Raw genomic sequence first — 18,741 nt, forward strand, 5'->3', positions numbered from 1 at the left:
CTTATTGTACAGCACCTTCAAACCAGCAATCTTTTCCCCCTCTAGAAGGACAAAGGCAGCTAATGCATGTGAACGCCACCAATTGCAAGTTCTCCTACATGGATCTATATTGCCATTCCTTTATCATTGCTGGGTCAAAAGACCTGGAACTCCCTTCCTAACAGCACTGTGGTACCCTTAGACTATGGACTGCAGCAGTTCGAAAAGCCAGCTCACTACCATCTTCTCCAAGGCAATTAAAAATGGGTAATAATTGTTGACTCAGCCAGTGATATCCAATTCTCATGAACAAATTTTAAAAAATACATCTTTTTTAAAAAATCTGTTCCCATTCCGTTCTTTTCGTGGCAAAACAAAATCGGACACCATTATTCATCACAGAAGTAAAAAAAACTTCAATTAAATGTCTGTATTAATCAGTCAGTATACCATAGAGCAAAGGTTTCTAACAGAATTACAAAAAAACTATTGTACCCTCTATAATAATGAGGCTTATACTTAATAAAAAAAAAACTTGTTACTGGTCTTTTATGGAGAACATTTCACAATATCAGGCAAAGCCCATAGTTCATAACAAAGGCGAGAATTCGCTGGGAATTCTCCATTCATTTCTTCATATGCTGAAGGATTTTCTTTGAAAAGAGTTGTAACACAATGCAAGGAACATTTTGTACTTCTACATTAAGAAATATTCTACTGACATAATGGTGAGGGAACATCAGCACACTGGAGATACATGACAATAATTACGTATTTTTACAAGGGCATTTCCATTGAAAATGTTACTGTCTCAGCTCTGGAAACTTCCCTTGTTGAACTTGATACCGAATCTCCTCTCAAGTCTCTATCAATACCACTCCTCAGCCAAGTGCCAAACAGAGCATGAGAGCAGCCCATAGTGACAAGCTGTCTCATTTATTCTCAAAGGATAATCAGGAAGTGAGCGTTGGTAATTATGATCAAACATGCTGTAATACTGTATGGCTCTGCACAATAAAAAGTAATACTCTGCTGGCAGGAAAAAAATTCCTTAATATTAAATTTAGTACTTTTAAAAATTTATGAAAAATGTATGTTATATTTTATGAGTTTGGCATGACATATGATCAACATAAGGTTATACCAAGTAGAATTTAATTTACACCTTACGTACACATCCCTTTTTTATGAGCCATTTGGCTAGCTTCCAATGTTTACCTTAAACACAACTCACCTATGATAGAACATTCGTGCCATGCCCATCCTTTGTTTCTCACCTCCAGACAGGACATCCTTCCAATCAGTAACTGCATCCCATCCTATAGCAATAGGAAATAAAACTCAATGTAAAACTATGTACTGTAAGAATATATACTGTAAGAAAGGAACAAAACTCTGGTAAATGAAACAATGCCTTTTGTAAAGCTAAACATTGTTTCTAATATTTTAAAATGTGAGTAGACTTTTCATCTTTTATTGTAGCTATTTAACTCACTCAAATATATTGAAAGTGTTTGTTCTGATGAATTGTATTTTCCTTTTCCCCTTTATAAACCTAACCCAGTCACGATGTTAAAATTAAAATCACCATCAATGGAAAATTAATCAGGTTGAAAGTAACATTTGAATATTACCATTTATTTTGAAAACTAAAACAGTATTTCTTGAGAAAATATCACATAATCTTGATTTTAATCCTGATGCAAGATCAAAATGCTCCAATTGCAGTGAAGTGTTGTGTAAGTTTTCACTTGAGGACACATTAACTGTAGCCCTGAGAAGATCCTCAGGTTCAAAACACACGTGCTAGAAAATACCTAGCACCTACAAGTGGGTACCTTCCTTAACATCAAAGATGGGAATCTGGGCGGTTAGTTCCTGCCAGTTCGAGGGAGGGTAATTTACATGGGAAAGCTTTACTGTCCCGCCTGTTCTCCTGCATTTTTACTTATTCAATTCATTTACGTTGGCTTGCAGCAGATTTTCGTACAACTAATCACACCATCCTTTGTCCTATGGCATAACAGGGCTATCTATTTCAGAAGTAACCAGAATCTCTTTCTCCATGACACAAATATTAGGTTCCCAGTTTTTAATGGAAAACTGGCCATAGCATGGTCAACTATACAGAAGCAAACCTTGCAATAGCATGGAAACAGATAAGGATTAACATAAATTATTCCGCCATATCTAATTCTAAATGGAAGTTCAAATAATGAAGACATCAACCAAAATGTTAGTTTATCTTTCTCTGGCAGAGACTAATGACCCGCAGTAAACTTTCAGCATTCATTATTTTCAGATCTACTCCATTCCCCTACACACTATTTAATAACTGTTGCAGAAATGAAAGCTATGGCCATGCTAAATTGCCCATAGTGTGCAGAGATGTGTAGATTAGGTGGGTTATAGGGGAATGTGTCTGGGTGAGATGTTCTGAGCGTTAGTGTGGACTTGTTGGGCAAAAGGGCCTGCTTCCACACTGTAGGCATTCTATGATCTATGATTTCAGGAGTATCCAATTTTGTTCTCTATTATCTCGGTTCTCTCCATTTAATATTATTTCATTATTGTGTATGTTCTGGAGATCTATGGAAATATATTGAATTATTCTAAGCCAATGCTTTCCCAATGTTTAAAACACATCTTGTAGAAGTTCATTGTCACCTGAGTAAAGTTCACATATTTTCAGATGTCTTAAATGCAACTGGTTTGCACTTAATAGCTGTTCTGGTCTGCAACTTTTCCCTTTCACTTGTACACATCAATAATCAAAGGACAGTAGTGGGCCATTCGTTATAACAATATTACAAATCGAGGGAATAGCTCAGGTGACTTGTCATGAATGATGATTTTCATTCAGTCCTATCGTCAACCTTTGCCCTGGCAAGCCCCAACCCATATCAATCCTAATATTCCAGCTGAATGGGGATCTTACTGGGAAATGAACTGCAGTTAAAGTTACACATCCTACCACTATTAACACAATGAAATGTTGCATTATAAGATAGCCTTGAATTAAGACAAATTGGAATGGTTTTGGGAAAATTCAGCTTTGCTTTGGAGTAGAAGTTAGGTGAGATTTCAGGAACAAGCAGGAGAAATATGCTGCTTTGAATTCTACATGAAATTCATAACCATACTCACTGCAGGATGTGTCTCCACAAATAACCCCATCATTAATGATGGAAGAGACCAACAGATCAGTGCAAAAAGATAAGGCTGAGAACATTCACAGCAATCTTCAGCCAGAAGCACTGAGAAAATGATTCATCTCGGCCTCCTCCAGTGGTCCCCAGCATCACAGATATTAGTCTTCAGCTAATTCAATTCACTCCACATGATATCAAGAAACGGTTGGAGGTACTAGGCAATGGCTATGGGTCCTGACAACATTCTGGCAATAGTACTGAAGACTTGTCCTCCGGAACTTGCTGCTCCCCTAGCCAAGCTCCTCCAGTATAGCAACAACACTTGGACCTACCTGACAATGTGAAAAATTGCACACAAAAAGCAGGACAAAGTCGACCTGCCCAATTACCGCCTCTAGTCTTATCTCAGTCATCAGTAAAGTGATGCAAGGTGTCATCAACAGCGCTATCAAGCAGCACTTGCTCAACAGTAGCCTGTTCAGCGATGCTCAGTTTGGATTACCTCAGGGCCACTCAGCACCTGACCTCATTACAGCCTTGGATCAAACGTGGACAAAAGTGCTTAATTCCAGAAGACTACATTCGATCAAGTGTGGCAATGCACTATCAAAACTGAAATCAAGAAATATCACAATACAAACTCTCTGCCCACTGGAGTTAAACCTGGCACATAGGAAGATGGTTATGGCTATTGGCGGTCAGTCTTTTCAGCTCCAAGACATCTCTGCAGGAGTTCCTTAGGGTAGTATCCTCAGATCAACCATAATCAGCTGTATCATCAGTGACGTTCCCTCCATCATAAAGGTCAGAAATTCACTGTTCACTGATGACTGCACAACGTTCAGTTCCTTTCGCAACTCCGCAGATTCTGAAGCTGCTCATGTTCAAATGGAACAAGATCTAATCAACATCCAGCCTGGGTTGACAAGTGGTAAGTAACATTTGCACCACACAAATGTCAGGCATGACCATCTCCAATAAGAGACAATCTAACTACCGTCCCTTATCATTCAACGTTACCATCACCGAATTCTGCACAATTAGCATCCTTGGGATTACCACTGATCATAAACTCAACTGAATGGCAATAGAAACACAGTGGCTTCAAGAGCAGGTCAGACACGAGGAATCCTGCAACAAGTACAGTATGGAAACAGACCTTTTACTTCAACTCGTCCATGCCGATAAAATATCCTAAATTGATCTAGTCCCATTTGTCAGCATTTGGCCCATATGACTCTGAATCCTCTCTATTTACGTACCCGTCCAGGTGTTTTTTAAATGTTGTAACTGTACCAGCCTCCACCAGTCCATCTGGCAGCTCATTCCATACATGCACCATCCTCTGTGAAATTAGTGCCCCTATGGGCTCCTTTTAAATTTTTCCCCTCTCATCTTAAACTTGTACTTTTTAAGTTTTGGACTCCCCTACCTTGGGGAAAAGACCATGGCTATTCACCCTATCCATGCAGCTCACAATTTTATAAATCACTGTAAGATTACCTCTCAGACTCCAACACTCCAACACTCCAGAGAAAGTAGCTCCAGTCTTTTCAGCCTCTCCCTATGGCTCAAACCCTCCAACACCAGCAACATCCCTGTAAATATTTTCTGAACCCTTTCAAGTTTGACATCTTCCTATAGCAGGGAGACCAGAATTGAACACAGTATTCTAAAAGTAGCCTCAGCAGGCGCCACATGACCTCCCAACTCCTATACTCAATGCAGTGAACGATAAAGGCAAGCATACAAAATGCCTTCTTCACTACTCTGTCTACCTGTGACTCTACTTTCCCAAAGCCTATCCATCTACAAATTACAAGTCAAGACTGTTATGGAATACTCCCTACTTGCCTGGATGAGTGCAGCTCCAACAACACTCAAGAAGTTTGATTCTATCCTGGACTTGATTGGCACCATATCCATGAGCATCCATTCCCTCCACCACCAACGCTCAGTAGCAAAATGTGCACTAAAAGATGCACTGCAGAAAATCAAAGATCCTTAGACAGCATCTTCCAAATCCATGACCACTTCCATCCAGGACAATGGCAGCAAACACATGGGAACTACCACGACGCAAGTTCACCTCTCCAAGCCGCTCACCATCCTGGCTTGGAAATACATCGCTGTTCCTTCACTGTTGCTGGGTCAAAAACCTGGAATTCTCTCCCTAATGTAGGTTACCCTACAATACATGGACTGCAGCTGTTCAAAAAGGCAGTTTAGCAAGATCAAATCAACTCTCAAGGACAGCTAGAGATGGGCAATAAATGCTGGCCAGCTGGTGAAACCCGTGTCACACAAGTGAATAAAAAACTATTTTTACTGCGCTTGGGTTTCACAGTGCTATCATTTCTAGAAGTCCAGAAGTTAGATAATAAACTGTGAGCTTTTTTTTTTTAAACACACTTACATAGACATTGGTTGTTCCACCATTTTCCTGACATTCAACGTAGGTTGATCATATCTTGCAAGATTAAACTGAGTTGACACTGTTCAATCTAAATCATTGCAAAGACATTTTGTCACATTGAGTTAATAAGTACTACCAAAGCTTTTGTGTACATAATGTTAATACTTTGTTGACGGGAGATACTGTTGCTGAAAAGGAAATTTATTTGTTCCAAACAGAATACTTTATGATGCAAAACGTTCTTTTTGAAATCATTTTCTGAACCAGAGCCTCCATGTCATTGAATGCTTTAGCTTCTTGTTGGAGTCTTTGGGCTACTTTGTGAGTTGCAACAAGCAGCCACTGTATAATTTGTTTAAAGACTGATGCTGGAAACATCTCTTTCCATAAAGTCTTGTTTTGGATCACCATCTCAGACTATTTATTGGGATCAACAACAGTGAAGGCAATCGTACAACAGTGGGTAAGTACAATGGAATTATTGATGTTCATTTCACAATTGATGATGACTTAATAAATAAATCATGTATTTATCTTGGGCATCTCAGCAGCACAGATATCCCAAAGTGCTTTGCCATCAATAAAGTCATCAGCGGGCCCTCGCAGACAAGGATAACTCAACCAATAAAGTACTACTTAAGTGTAGTCACTGTTTTGATGTAAAAAAAATGATTACTTTATCAGTTAACATAAGAACAGGAGTAGGCCATATCCTTAAATATCTCCTGCCACTCAGTTTGCTAGCCAGACTGATACTTTGCCTTCAATCCATTGATCTTCAGCTAAGAGCTTCTCATAATAGAACTAATCAAATGTCTTCTGAAGTCCACAAAAATAATATTCAATATTCTGCAACTACTCTAGTTAATTCTTTAAAAAAATTCGATCTGAATCATTAGGCATGACTGATCTTTTACAAATCCAAGCTGGCTCTGTCTACTTGTCTGGAAATCTTCAAGTTGTTCAGTTTCTCTGTTCTTAATTATAAATTATAGTAATTTCTCAACAACACGTTAAGCTAACAGGTGTATAATTCCTTGGTTTCCCGTTTCACCATCCTTAAATAACGGAGTAGCATGTGGAATTTTCTAATTTAAATGAAGGATACCTGAATTGAGACAAAACTTTGGAAAATTATAGTTAGGCACTAGCAATGCTTTCACCGCTCTCTTTTAAATCCTTGAGATGAAACCCAGCTGAATAGAGTACATTGAAATAAACAGATCATGTGCAACAAAGCCAAACTGTAAGGGGATCATTGACTATGCTCTCCAAGTAGAATGAACAGAACAACAGATCAATTTAGGCACCACAACTTCTTGACAGAAATAGAAATTAATTTTAAATAAACGGGCCAATTTTCCTTTTTGTATGTTAACAATCCAAAATTCTCCCCATTTGGGAATATTTAATAGGGAAATCACGTTCATTCAATTCACAACATTCCAGCAACTAATTTTAATGTTTAGAAAATCATGGATGGTGCAGGTAATTTAATCATAAGCATTCCATTTTATCTCCTATCCTCATGCTTCCTAAAAAAAAAGCTGGTTGTGTCAGCCCCACATCTACAGTGGAACTTAAGTTGCCTATGGAATCCACTATTGCAGTCTGTCCAAAAAAAAAATCTCAATTGTCTAAAAACCTGTTTGATAAAGAGGAATGTAGCTCAACATTTAATCAATGCTTATTTATTAATTTGATTATTTACACATAACGCAGTGCATAAACTAAGATAAAGCCTGTTGGTAAACTGGAAACAAATTACGTAATAGAGAAGATTATGAGTGACTACTACACATAGTGACAAGGTATGTTAATCTGCCCTTTGGAACTCAAACACAGAGGTCCGGGTACTGGGACAAAGTTCTAACAGAAGTAATTACAGTTAAATAAATTTCAGCGGAGATGCTTACTGAGGATAATAAAAAGTTACTTTCCAAAATTTATAATTAGTGTAAACTAAAACAGTGATTGCAAAGTCTGTTAATAAATATGCAAGAATGTTTAACAAATTTTGTATGGTTTTTGTGTTCAACGAGGGCATTAAAAACAAAGAAAGACTTCAAAGTATTTACAAGGTTTCCAAGTGCTCTTAAAATTCCTTGAGCTAAAAGTCATATTTCGACAAAATAATTCATATATAATCCTGTGCAATCATTTTTTTGTTTTATTTTGTTTTCATCATTGATCATTTGATCTCCAGTGTTACTTGTAATGAGCTGTAGAATAAACAGTTCTATAACTATCAGGATAAAATTGACATTGATTTAAAGTTTTACAATTAGATTCAATCCATCTATGAAGTCCAAACTTGGAAACACTGCAATGATAAGCCTTGAGAATTAAAATATTGTAGAAAAATGCTTTCTACTAAAAGAGTATTCATTTGTAGAACCACATTCATACCTCCCTCTCTCTGTACAATGTGCTTCAGGTGAACAATATCTAGGATATGCTCCAGATCCAGATCTGTGCACTCTTTCTCACTCATGTCTTCCACAGAGTCTGGGTAGATAACCTGATCTCTCAGAGTTCCAACAGACATGTACGGTCTGTAAATCAAGATAAAAATTAGTAATTTATCAATTGATAGATAACATAATTCATGACAAATCTGCATTTTAACAGGGTAAATGGTACAGACTGTCTCAACAAGTTGAAAAATCATAATTCAGACAGAGGTTTATGCATCAAATGTCAAGTGGCCCAAAGATCCAGAGGTGCACCAGTAGTGGAGCATCCAGAAACATGCTCAAGAAAATATCAACGCACAGATTAGTAATATACTGTACACAAACCTGACGTTCTCTCATGGAAATAAATCTTTTCTCAGCTCCTGATGTGTGAAAGATTAGCTATTCCTGACATATCAGGAAGCATTGGAAGTTCCACTCATTTTTGTCTAAATCAATATATGCCTTTAGAATTATTCCCATGATTGAGATCTGAATCTTTAAAACATCTGTTCTAACTTCTTTATGTGCTATTAGATTCTATACTTTCTATGATCTTTAAAGGAATACTTGAACAGAAGACAATATGACAGACTTTCAACTAATGATGTAATCATATCTAACATTCATAACAAAATCAGTGAAGAACTTCTCAGGATATTTTGTTAAAGTAATTAAATAGTCAATCTATGAAGGTTTGAGGATGCCAGTGTGAGGCTTACAGATTCTGTTTGATGTTCTACTTCATCTGTATTGACTGTGATGAGTACAGAGAATACATCGTTGTGATCTAAAGAACAAATGGAATATAAAGACAGAATTTGGAAATACTAGATACAGATGAGATGCAGCAGGAGCATAACCCACACAACGATCTGTTGACTTGTGCTTATCAGGCTTGGGAAAACCTAACAAATGACTGAATTCACCTAAATTTAAATTGTCCAAATGTTTATAAATGAGATCAAACACAATGAAACTAAATAACATTTGGAATATTCAATTATCTGATCATCTGAAGCTAAGCTAAAAGAACTTTCTATATCTGGTGGTTTTTAGTTTAGATTAAACACTCATATTATAAATGAAGTACTAAAAGTAACTACACAAATAAATAATGAAATGTCAACCAGAACGTCAGTTTTTTTTAAAACTATGCCTCATTCCACTTTACAGCTGTATATACATTAAATAGTTCTGGATAAAAATTGTCGTACATGCCCACTAACGAAGAAAAGCTAACAGCTTATTAAAAAGCTATCATAGCCCTAATCAGCTGACAAGTCACAAACAGGCCTGATTATAATATTATGGTATCTGAAACTAGTTGAATAGATCAGTTACATTTCAAAGAGACACACAATTCACTCTAGACTCAGTTCCCAGATACAGTGAGCAGAATTTTATTTACATCAGGCTGATTAAAGTGGTCAGAGGCCAGAAGTTGGTTGGAAACCAATTTCTAAATGAAGTCAACTTTGCTGTACTCCTTTTATTCAGCCACGGCATTAACATCCTGCTTCAAAGTCTACTGTTGAATCAGAGTTCATGCATATTGGCTTTCTACATTCTGTTGCACAAAAGGATCTCCTGTTAAATGGTGCTCGGCAGGGGTAAGAATGACTGAACTTTAACATCGTTCCCTGAGGTTTTAGCAATGACAAGATTGCAAGGGAGACTCTTCCCTAGAATTCTGATGCAGTGCAGCTTCCTACAAATGGAAGAGTCTACAAATAGTCCACTGAATCTGGACATAGTGCCCGAAATGGGTTCGCTCACCTCAGAATAGCAGGCAAGGTAAATCTCAGTTTCAATGCCAACACCCACACTCTGACTTTTCCAGTGTTCTCCTGCACAACATTTCCTAAATAACACCTTGCAACTCTACTTATTCCTTTCTCTCCAGACACTTCCTTGCATGACTTTCTGAACAACCAACACTAATCCTTTTTCCTTGACATCTCACACTGATTACTCAGTCATCGCCACAATATTGTTACTGTGTCCTCTCTGCATAATCCATTTCTCTAATTCTCTGCCTTCTGTCTTTGCAGAAGAGTGTGCACAACTCTTGGGAATGGCAGTGATAGCCGCCTTGTTGACACAGCAATGTTTTCCCACTGGGTACACAGCAAAGGAGATTTTGCTCCGGGAAGCTTGAGGTAGGTCATTGCTTCTATCAGTGAAAGTCTAAGCCTTGTGAGATAATGGTGCTCTGTCGTGTCAACAAAGTTGATCCTCTGCCTGCAGACTCTGTATTGGGGAATTGCCTCCTTTGAGCTGGCTGTGTGTCTATTTTCTTTGTCTTGTGGATTGGTGTGTGACTAAGAAGTTAGTTATGCTGCTGGTGTTGGTTTTGGTATCCGTCATTCTGTTAGTGTTACTGATCTTCCTGTTTCTCATCAGTAGTATAAAAGCTGATCCATGCTACAGTGAAGGCTAACAGCAAGAAAATTTAGAGGAGTATCAGTCCAATTCACATAAAGTGACCACCAACTTGGAAATCGTTTGGAGAACTGTGTGGAGTTTTAGAACAAAGAACAAAGAACAAAGAAAATTACAGCGATGGAACAGGCCCTTCAGCCCTCCAAGCCTGCACCGACATGCTGCCCGTCATAACTATAACCCCCTAACCTTCTGGGGACCATATTCCTCTATTCCCATCCTATTCATGTATTTGTTAAGACGCCCTTTTGTCACTATAGTCTCTGCTTCCACTACCTCCCCCGACAGCAAGTTGCAGGCACCCACCACTCTCTGGAAAAAAAACCCTACCTTGTACATCACCTTTGAACATTGCCCCTCACGCCTTAAACCGATGCCCCCTAGTAACTGACTCTTACACCCAGGGAAAGCTTCTGACTGTTCATTCTGTCTATGCCCTTCATAATCTTGTCGGCCTCTATCAGGTCACTCCTCAACCTCCATCTTTCCAGTGAGAACATCCAAGTTTCTCCAACCTTTCCCAATAGATAATGCCCTCCATTCCAGACAACATCTGGTAAATCTTTTCTGTACCCTCTCCAAAGCCACCACATCCTTTGATGGTGTAGTGACCAGAACTGAACACACTATTCCAAATGCAGCCTAACTAAGGTTCGATAAAGCTGCAACATTACCTGCCAATTTTTAAACTCAATGCCCCGGCCGATGAAGGCAAGCATGCCGTTTGCCTTGTTGACTACCTTCTCCACCTGCATTGCCACTTTCAATGACCTTTGTACCTGTACATCCAGATCCCTCTGCCTTTCAGTACTCTTAAGGGTTCTGCCATTTACTGTATATTTTACATCTGGACTAGACCTTTCAAAATGCGTTACCTCACATTTTTCCAGATTAAACTCCATCTGCCATCTCTCTGCCCAAGTCACCAACTGATCTATATCCTGCTATATTCTCTGACAGTCCTCATCACAATCCACAATTCCATCAACCTTTGTGTCATCCGCAAACTTACTAATCAAACCAGTTACATTTTCCTCCAAATCATTTATATATATTACAAATAGCAAAGGTCTCAACACTGATCCCTGAGGAACGCCACTATTCACAGCCCTCCATTCAGAAATGCACCCTTCCACTGCTACCCTCTGTCTTCTGTGATTGAGCCAGTTTTTTATCCATCTTGCAAGCTCCTTATCTCAGGGAAGTTATTATTGTCATAAAGGAAGTGCAAGAAAGGTTCACCAGACTGTTCTGAGGATGGTAGGAATGTCCAAGAGAAGAAATTGGGAAAACTGGTCCTGAATTCTCTAAACAAGTGCTGTAAGCACAAGCATTTCACATAGACAGCCCAGCAGCTATCCAATTTAACTATTTGAAGTGATTCCAGCCTGTTAGTTTAATTGAAAAGTGGTTCTGTGCCATGCTTTTGCTTTGTTGATCCTTGTGAACTCCACACAGCTTGGAACCCAGGATGCTGGAATAGGTTCAAAATTAATACTCTATTTCCAGACTGACATTACCAACAGGGTAACTCTATTCAACTCATTTGTAAAGATACACATGTAAAACCCAGAAGTGGGCAGGTTTCTATGTCTGTTCAGGGTTTTAATGCCCACCTGAGCCACCCCCACATTGTCTGCTCTAAATTCTGCCGATTCTATCCACTGCTGCAACATTGCACATAGGCTCTCCCCTTCACAATCTTTAGAATTTTTATTGGCACTCTTCTCCCTTACCTTCTTAATCCAAAATCACACCCTTTTCTTTTCAATCTAATTTAAGCAGGTGCTTTTCTTGCTCAAGGTTTTATGGAAAAAAAAACAATACCAGGAAAACACAAAAATGTGCTCATCACAAACAGGATTAGATAAATGATAAAAAGTAAACCTAATTCAAATTTACTATAGCCACATATTCTCAACTACAAGACAGATTACAAATGGAATCTACCCCAGCCAATTGCCAAAGATGATAGATAATTAAAGAGATAATTAAAGAGATAGAAGGAGAAAGAAAGAAAGATACACCCATACTGTAATTGTCAGAACCTGAAAAAAAAAGTTTGAGGCAAATAGGCATTTCTGAAATCTGCTTATTGTTGTAATGTAGGCTGACAACAAGGTGCCACAAGCAACAATATTTCCAAATTTACAGGTGATACAAAGCTGAGCAGGAATCTATGCAGTGCAGAAGAATTAAGACATTTTCAGGATGATTTGGACAGGCTTTGTAATTCGGCAAGGCAGATGGAATATAACATGGAAAAATGTGAGATTATCCACTTTTTCAGGAAGAGCAGGTGTACACAGCATTTCTTAAGTTGAGGGGGGTTAAAAAACGTAGATGTGCAAAAAGACTTGACTGTCCTTGTCAGTAAGTCACTGAAGGCTAATATGCACGTGCGCCCAGTATTAGAAAGGCTAATGGAATGTGAGCCTTTATCACAAGAGGACTTGAGCGCAAGAGTAGTGAAGTCTTGCTTCATTTGTACAGGATCTTGGCGAGACCACTCCTGGAGAACTATGTGCAGTTTTAGTTCCCTTATCTCAGGGAAGTTATTATTGCCATAAAAGGAAGTGCAAAAAGTTTCACCAGCCTGTTCCTACGATGGTAGGAATGTCTAAAAGAAGAAATTGGGAAAACATTCTGAATTCTCTCAAGGTTCAAGAATGAGAGATGATCTAATTGAAATCTACAAAATACTTAAAAGCCTGGACTGAGGAGATGCAGTTAAAATTTTTTTCCTGGTTGGGAATCCGGAGGTACAATTTAAAAATAAATGGTTGTCATTTAAGACAGGGAGAAAGTGAAATTCTTTCGTTCAGAAGGTGGTGAATCTTTGGAACTCTCTATTCCAGAGGGCTGTGGAAGGTCCAATTTTGAGTATATTTAAAGTAGAGTTTGATAACTTTTGATTAGCAATAGCATAAAGGATTGAGGATACGTGCATAAAGCCAATGAAGTGTTCAATCAGCCACGATTATATTAATTGGTGGAGCAGCTTCAATGGGACGAATAGCCTAATCCTGTTCCTGTGTTCTAGATCATCTGTTGTCACTATTAACTGAGGGATGAATGTTGGCCAGACACCAGAGGAACTCTGATACAGAAGTAAAATACTGCTGATACTGGAAATAAACAAAACAAAATGCAAATACACATCAGGGCAGGCAGCATCTGTGAAACAAAGGTAATGATCCAGACCGAAATGAACTCACATCAGACCTGGAGTTTTTTAGCATTTTGTGACATTTTATCACTAGTACAACTCTCATGCTGTAGTCAGTTGCTTATGAGAGATCATTTTGGGTTCATGTATAGGACATACCAAGCCTCAGTTCAATATTTCACCTAAATTGTGGCATCTCCCAATAATGTAGCATTTCTTCATTTAAGTATCAACTCAGAATACATGCTCCAGTCTTTTGGAGCAGGATTTGAACCGAAGACCTTCTGCTCAGAAGTCAGCATGTATTACAAAGAGTAAAGTTCAGACCTATTAGTTTAGGTGGGGATATTCCTGGATTACTTTAATAAAGCCTAAGAGTTTAAATTAGCCCTAGTCCCATTTTGAACTCAAGTTGGATGATTCCCTCTTGTCTTGCATCCCAAACATGCTTGCAAATCCCATTATTTCCTATTCTTCTAAAAAAAAACAACTGTTTCTCATATGGCCACTTTTGTTTATTTTTAATTCTAATTTTTGTATCTAAAATGGTTGTTTTGGCTTTGTATCTAAGATGGTTGTTTCTGTTAATTATGTTTTTTGTACCTAAGATGTCACCAGAGAATGGTGACTTTGTACCCTTTTCACCATACTCCTGTATCCCTGCACTTGAGTACGTGACAATAAAAACTAATTCTAAGACTCCAATTATTCAACTAATAAGTGTGATTCTTTGATTTCCTGCTCATTCCTAATAATTGAAGCATCACATTATCCCGACAGAGGAAGAACTTGTTTATGCGCTTTTGGAGGAAGACATTTTCAATGACCTCTTCAGAAATGTTATGACACACCTCCACAGCAGGTGGGACTTGAACCTGTGCCTCCCAGCTCAGAGATAAGGCCACTACCACTGTGCCATAACATCCCTACTTTTAGGGGCAAACCTTACATCAGGAAATTTAATTGGGGTAGTCTGATAAATTTAGTAATTTCAAACATCTCCAATACCTCAAAACCCAGCCAGGATTATTAACAAACAATGCAGTATAATTAGGAAAGTTCTTGAAGGCAGACAACACAATCATTACTTCAAACACCACTGAAGCAAGTAGCCAAACATATCTTAGCTCCAACAGCACTCACACTGGGCAGTACAAAGAACAACAATCTGATTTAAAAAAGGACATACTGGGATGGATCTAGACAATCCTGCAGTCATATTATCCCACGAACATAAGGATAAAATTGATATGCCTGTTATTATGCCCAACAGGCAACGTGTAAATACTGATGACTGAGAGGATCTCAAATATCCAGGAACCTTTTGTTTTTACATTATTAGGTTGAAACAGGAATGTTTTGATACTAATCACAATAGAATCAAACATTATTCTGATGCTTGCAAGGCAACCATTCAAAAAAAGTGGTAACATCTACACCAAAGAGCACAAAGAACAAAATATGTGAAGTGTATTGGGTTCCATCCTTTCTTTTATTGGAAGAATTTTCTGACTGCTTATGGTTGATTCAATTGTTTTTTTATACTGTCAGTAGATCTTCATTAATAAATTTTACACTTGTTTTTGTCTCATTTCATATATTCCCTACCACCTACTGCAATATGCTATTTCACATATCCAAAATTTAAATCAAAGAGCTGAAAGAAATGTAGGAATACATATGACCAATTAGCAAAATGTTGGACAAAATACTAAACCATTTTAAGGATGAATTTATCTACTGATAGACCATTAAATGAACATAAGCTGAATTAAAATATGACTGTGTTAGTGTCTAAGTTGGGAAGGCTACTTCTCTCTCAAGATATATTATAATACTAAATTAATAATCGCATTAACGCAGTTAACAACTTCATTTGGACAAACCTAAGCCAACATTTAGAAGTATATACAAAACTAGCAACCTTAGGACAGGTTCTGTGTTAAATTTTGGATCTTGCTGGTTTTTGGTTGGATCTTGTTGGGCTATTTAGATTGAGCTGTGTTGGGTGCAGTCAAGTATCATCTGGACCAATCAATGTGGGAAGGGACCTGCACACAAATCAATAAATTGTCCACACCAATGTAGCAACCTAGCCAAGCATGCCACCAAGTTATTTTATTCCTATTAAATGAGTAAGAATTCATGCATGGGAGTTCATAAAAATGTCTGGTTTTAATCATCTCTGGTTTTTAGATAGCCCGATTTGGGAAAAATGTACCTGTATAAAAACATGAGATAACAAGGTGTAGAACTGGATGAACACAGCAGGATAAGCAGCATCAGAGGAGCAGGAAGGCTGACGTTTCGGATTTTCTGAAGAAGGGTCTAGGCCCGAAACGTCAGCCTTCCTGCTCCTCTGATGCTGCTTGGCCTGCTGTGTTAATCCAGCTCTACACCTTGTTATCTCAGATTCTCCAGCATCTGCAGTTCCTACTATCTCTGTATAAAAACATCTCAGGATAAGTTGTCACGTTCTTAAATTTATTAAATTGCATACAATTTCTGCTCATTTAATTCTCACAGAGAAAGAACTAGTTAAAAGGACAACATGTGGACAAATTGGCAACTCTCAAAAAGACTGAAAAAAACTGGAATTATATTTACATTGAAGAATAAGAAAAGATTTCAATGAAGCTAAAGTACTCACCTCTGTGGAATATAGAACATGTGCTGAGGAGGTGGTTTATACAATACCCCTCCATACACTGGCCATAAACCACTCAATATCCTGAATAAAGAACTTTTTCCGCAGCCATTTGGACCAGTAATAAGGAGGTGCATACCTTCATCGACCTGTAAAATTATAATAAGTTTAACAATAGCAAATTATTGCTCAAGAGCTATTGCATACATGTAATGTCTGCTAAAATATTACACATAATTCACAGAAATTAATGTAAAATCTATTTAAAAATCAAATTATATAGAGCCATAGAGCATGGGAACAGATCCTTCGGTCCAACTAGTACATGCCGACCATATTCCCAACCAAACTAGTCCCACCTGCCTGCACTTGGCCCATATCCCTCCATGCCTTTCCTATTCATGAATTTATCCAAATTTCTTTTAAATGCTGTAACTGTTCTTGCATCCCTTTTTTTTGCAGTTCAGTCCACACACGACCCAGTGTAAAACAAGTTGTCCTTCACTTCCTTTCAAAATCTTTCTCCTCTCACCTTAAAAGTATGCCCCTTAATTTTGAATTTGTCCACCTGAGGAAAAGACCTTTGTCATTCACCTCATCTACTCCCCTCGTGATTTATAAACCTTAATAAGGTCCCCTCAACCTCACATGCTCCAGTGAGAAAAGTCCCAGACTTTCCAGTCTATTTTTATATCTCAAGCCCCCCCATTTCTGGCAACATCCTGGTACATCTTTTCTGAACCCTGTAAGGGTGACCAGAGCTGCAAACAGTACTCCAGGACTGGCCTCACCAACGTCCTGAACAACCTCAACGTGACTTCCTAACCACTATGCTCAAAGGTCTATAATTATAACTTGTGTTAGCATAATTTATGAATATTCTAAATATGTTCATGATAGTTAAAGTATCTTATATATGCTAAGTCTTTGGTTTATGAACAATATTTGATCTGTGAAATTGGAAATAAATCTAAGTTTAGATTAGTGACTCATAACCTCCAATTATTTCCACAAAGAACCTTCTTATATGAAATGCAAAAATTACACCAGTATACTCTTTCCCTTGGAGCCTTGTGTCTCGGAATATGATGATTCATGTTGTGGTGATCAACACTGTGTCAAGCATTGCTTGGGTTGGCTTAGGAATACATCCTGGCAGAGCAGTTATGGTCCCAAAAGAGAAATGTATTAGTAATAAGAGATAGAAAAGTTAGGGGAATAGGTACTGTTCCCTGCAGCAAAGACAGAGTCTCAAAGTCTGTGCTGCATACCTGATGCCAAGGCTCAAGACATCTCTGTTTGGCTGGACAGGAACTTGGAATGGAAGGGGAATGATCCATTTGTCATGGCCTACATGGATACCAACAAATAGCTCAAGGAAAGAGGTTTAATGGGAGATTATGGGCATCTTGTAGCTAAATTACAAAGTAGAATCAAAACTAATAATCGCTGGATGCTTACCTGAGCCAAATGAAAATTGGCTTGAATAAATAAGATTAGAGGTAAATGTGCTGCTCAAAAGATTGGTGTAGGAGAAGTGGGTTCCAATCCCTGTGGCAGTGTCAACATTACTAGGAAAGACAGAGCTGTTCCATTGGCATGGACTTCATTTAAACCATGCTGGGACCAGTATGCTGGCAAATTGTAGAACTAGGGATTTTGATAGGACTTCAATTGGTTGGGGGTGGGTGGAGGGAGGGGTGGAGAAAAAGAGTTCAATTGAAGAGAAATTTAAAAATCAGAAGAAACAAAAAAGCAAAGCAGAGGTAGCGAACAGATGAACAACAGAACATAGAACATAGAACATAACAGTGCAGTACAGGCCCTTCGGCCCTCGATGTTGCGCCGACCTGTGAAACTAATCTGAAGCCCATCTAACCTAAACTATTCCATTATCATCCATATGTTTATCCAATGACCATTTAAATGCCCTTAAAGTGGGCGAGTCTACTACTTTTGCAGGCAGGGCATTCCACACCCTTACTACTCTCCGAGTAAAGAACCTACCTCTGACATCCGTCCTATATCTATCACCCCTCAATTTAAAGCTATGTCCCCTCATGCTAGCCATCACCATCCGAGGAAAAAGGCTCCCACTGTCCACCCTATCTAATCCTCTGATCATCTTGTATGTCTCTATCAAGTCACCTCTTAACCTTCTTCTCTCTAACGAAAACAGCCTCAAAACCCTCAGCCTTTCCTCATAAGACCTTCCCTCCATACCAGGCAACATCCTGGTAAATCTCCTCTGCACCCTTTCCAATGCTTCCATATCCTTCCTACAATGCGGTGACCAGAACTGTACGCAATACTCCAAGTGCGGCCGCACCAGAGTTTTGTACAGCTGCGACATGACCTCATGGCTCCGAAACTCAATCCCTCTACCAATAAAACCTAACATACTGTACGCCTTCTTAACAACGCTATCAACCTGGGTGGCAACTTTCAGTGATCTATGCACATGGACACCGAGATCT

General features: G+C 38.5%; 1 protein-coding gene across 2 annotated transcripts in view; it reads right to left on the reverse strand.

Annotated features, from left to right (window-relative positions):
- Window positions 1-18,741, reverse strand: part of LOC109920746 (ATP-binding cassette sub-family D member 2-like) — a 94,663-nt gene that overhangs the window by 19,850 nt on the left and 56,072 nt on the right. Inside the window, exons 6-9 of one of the 2 annotated variants that reach the window (XR_007264448.1) lie at window positions 16,268-16,413; window positions 7,957-8,102; window positions 5,548-5,635; window positions 1,214-1,298 (exon numbers count right to left, since the gene is read on the reverse strand). Coding sequence is in view for 1 of the 2 variants with exons in the window: in XM_048610122.1 (XP_048466079.1) it covers window positions 1,214-1,298; window positions 7,957-8,102; window positions 16,268-16,413 (377 nt within the window). In the remaining variant the exon portion in view is untranslated. The remainder of the gene's footprint in view (window positions 1-1,213; window positions 1,299-5,547; window positions 5,636-7,956; window positions 8,103-16,267; window positions 16,414-18,741) is intronic. The other variant, XM_048610122.1, reaches the window with a different exon arrangement.

This window comes from Rhincodon typus, chromosome 22 (assembly GCF_021869965.1).
Source record: "Rhincodon typus isolate 14 chromosome 22, sRhiTyp1.1, whole genome shotgun sequence".
Lineage (NCBI taxonomy): Eukaryota > Metazoa > Chordata > Chondrichthyes > Orectolobiformes > Rhincodontidae > Rhincodon > Rhincodon typus.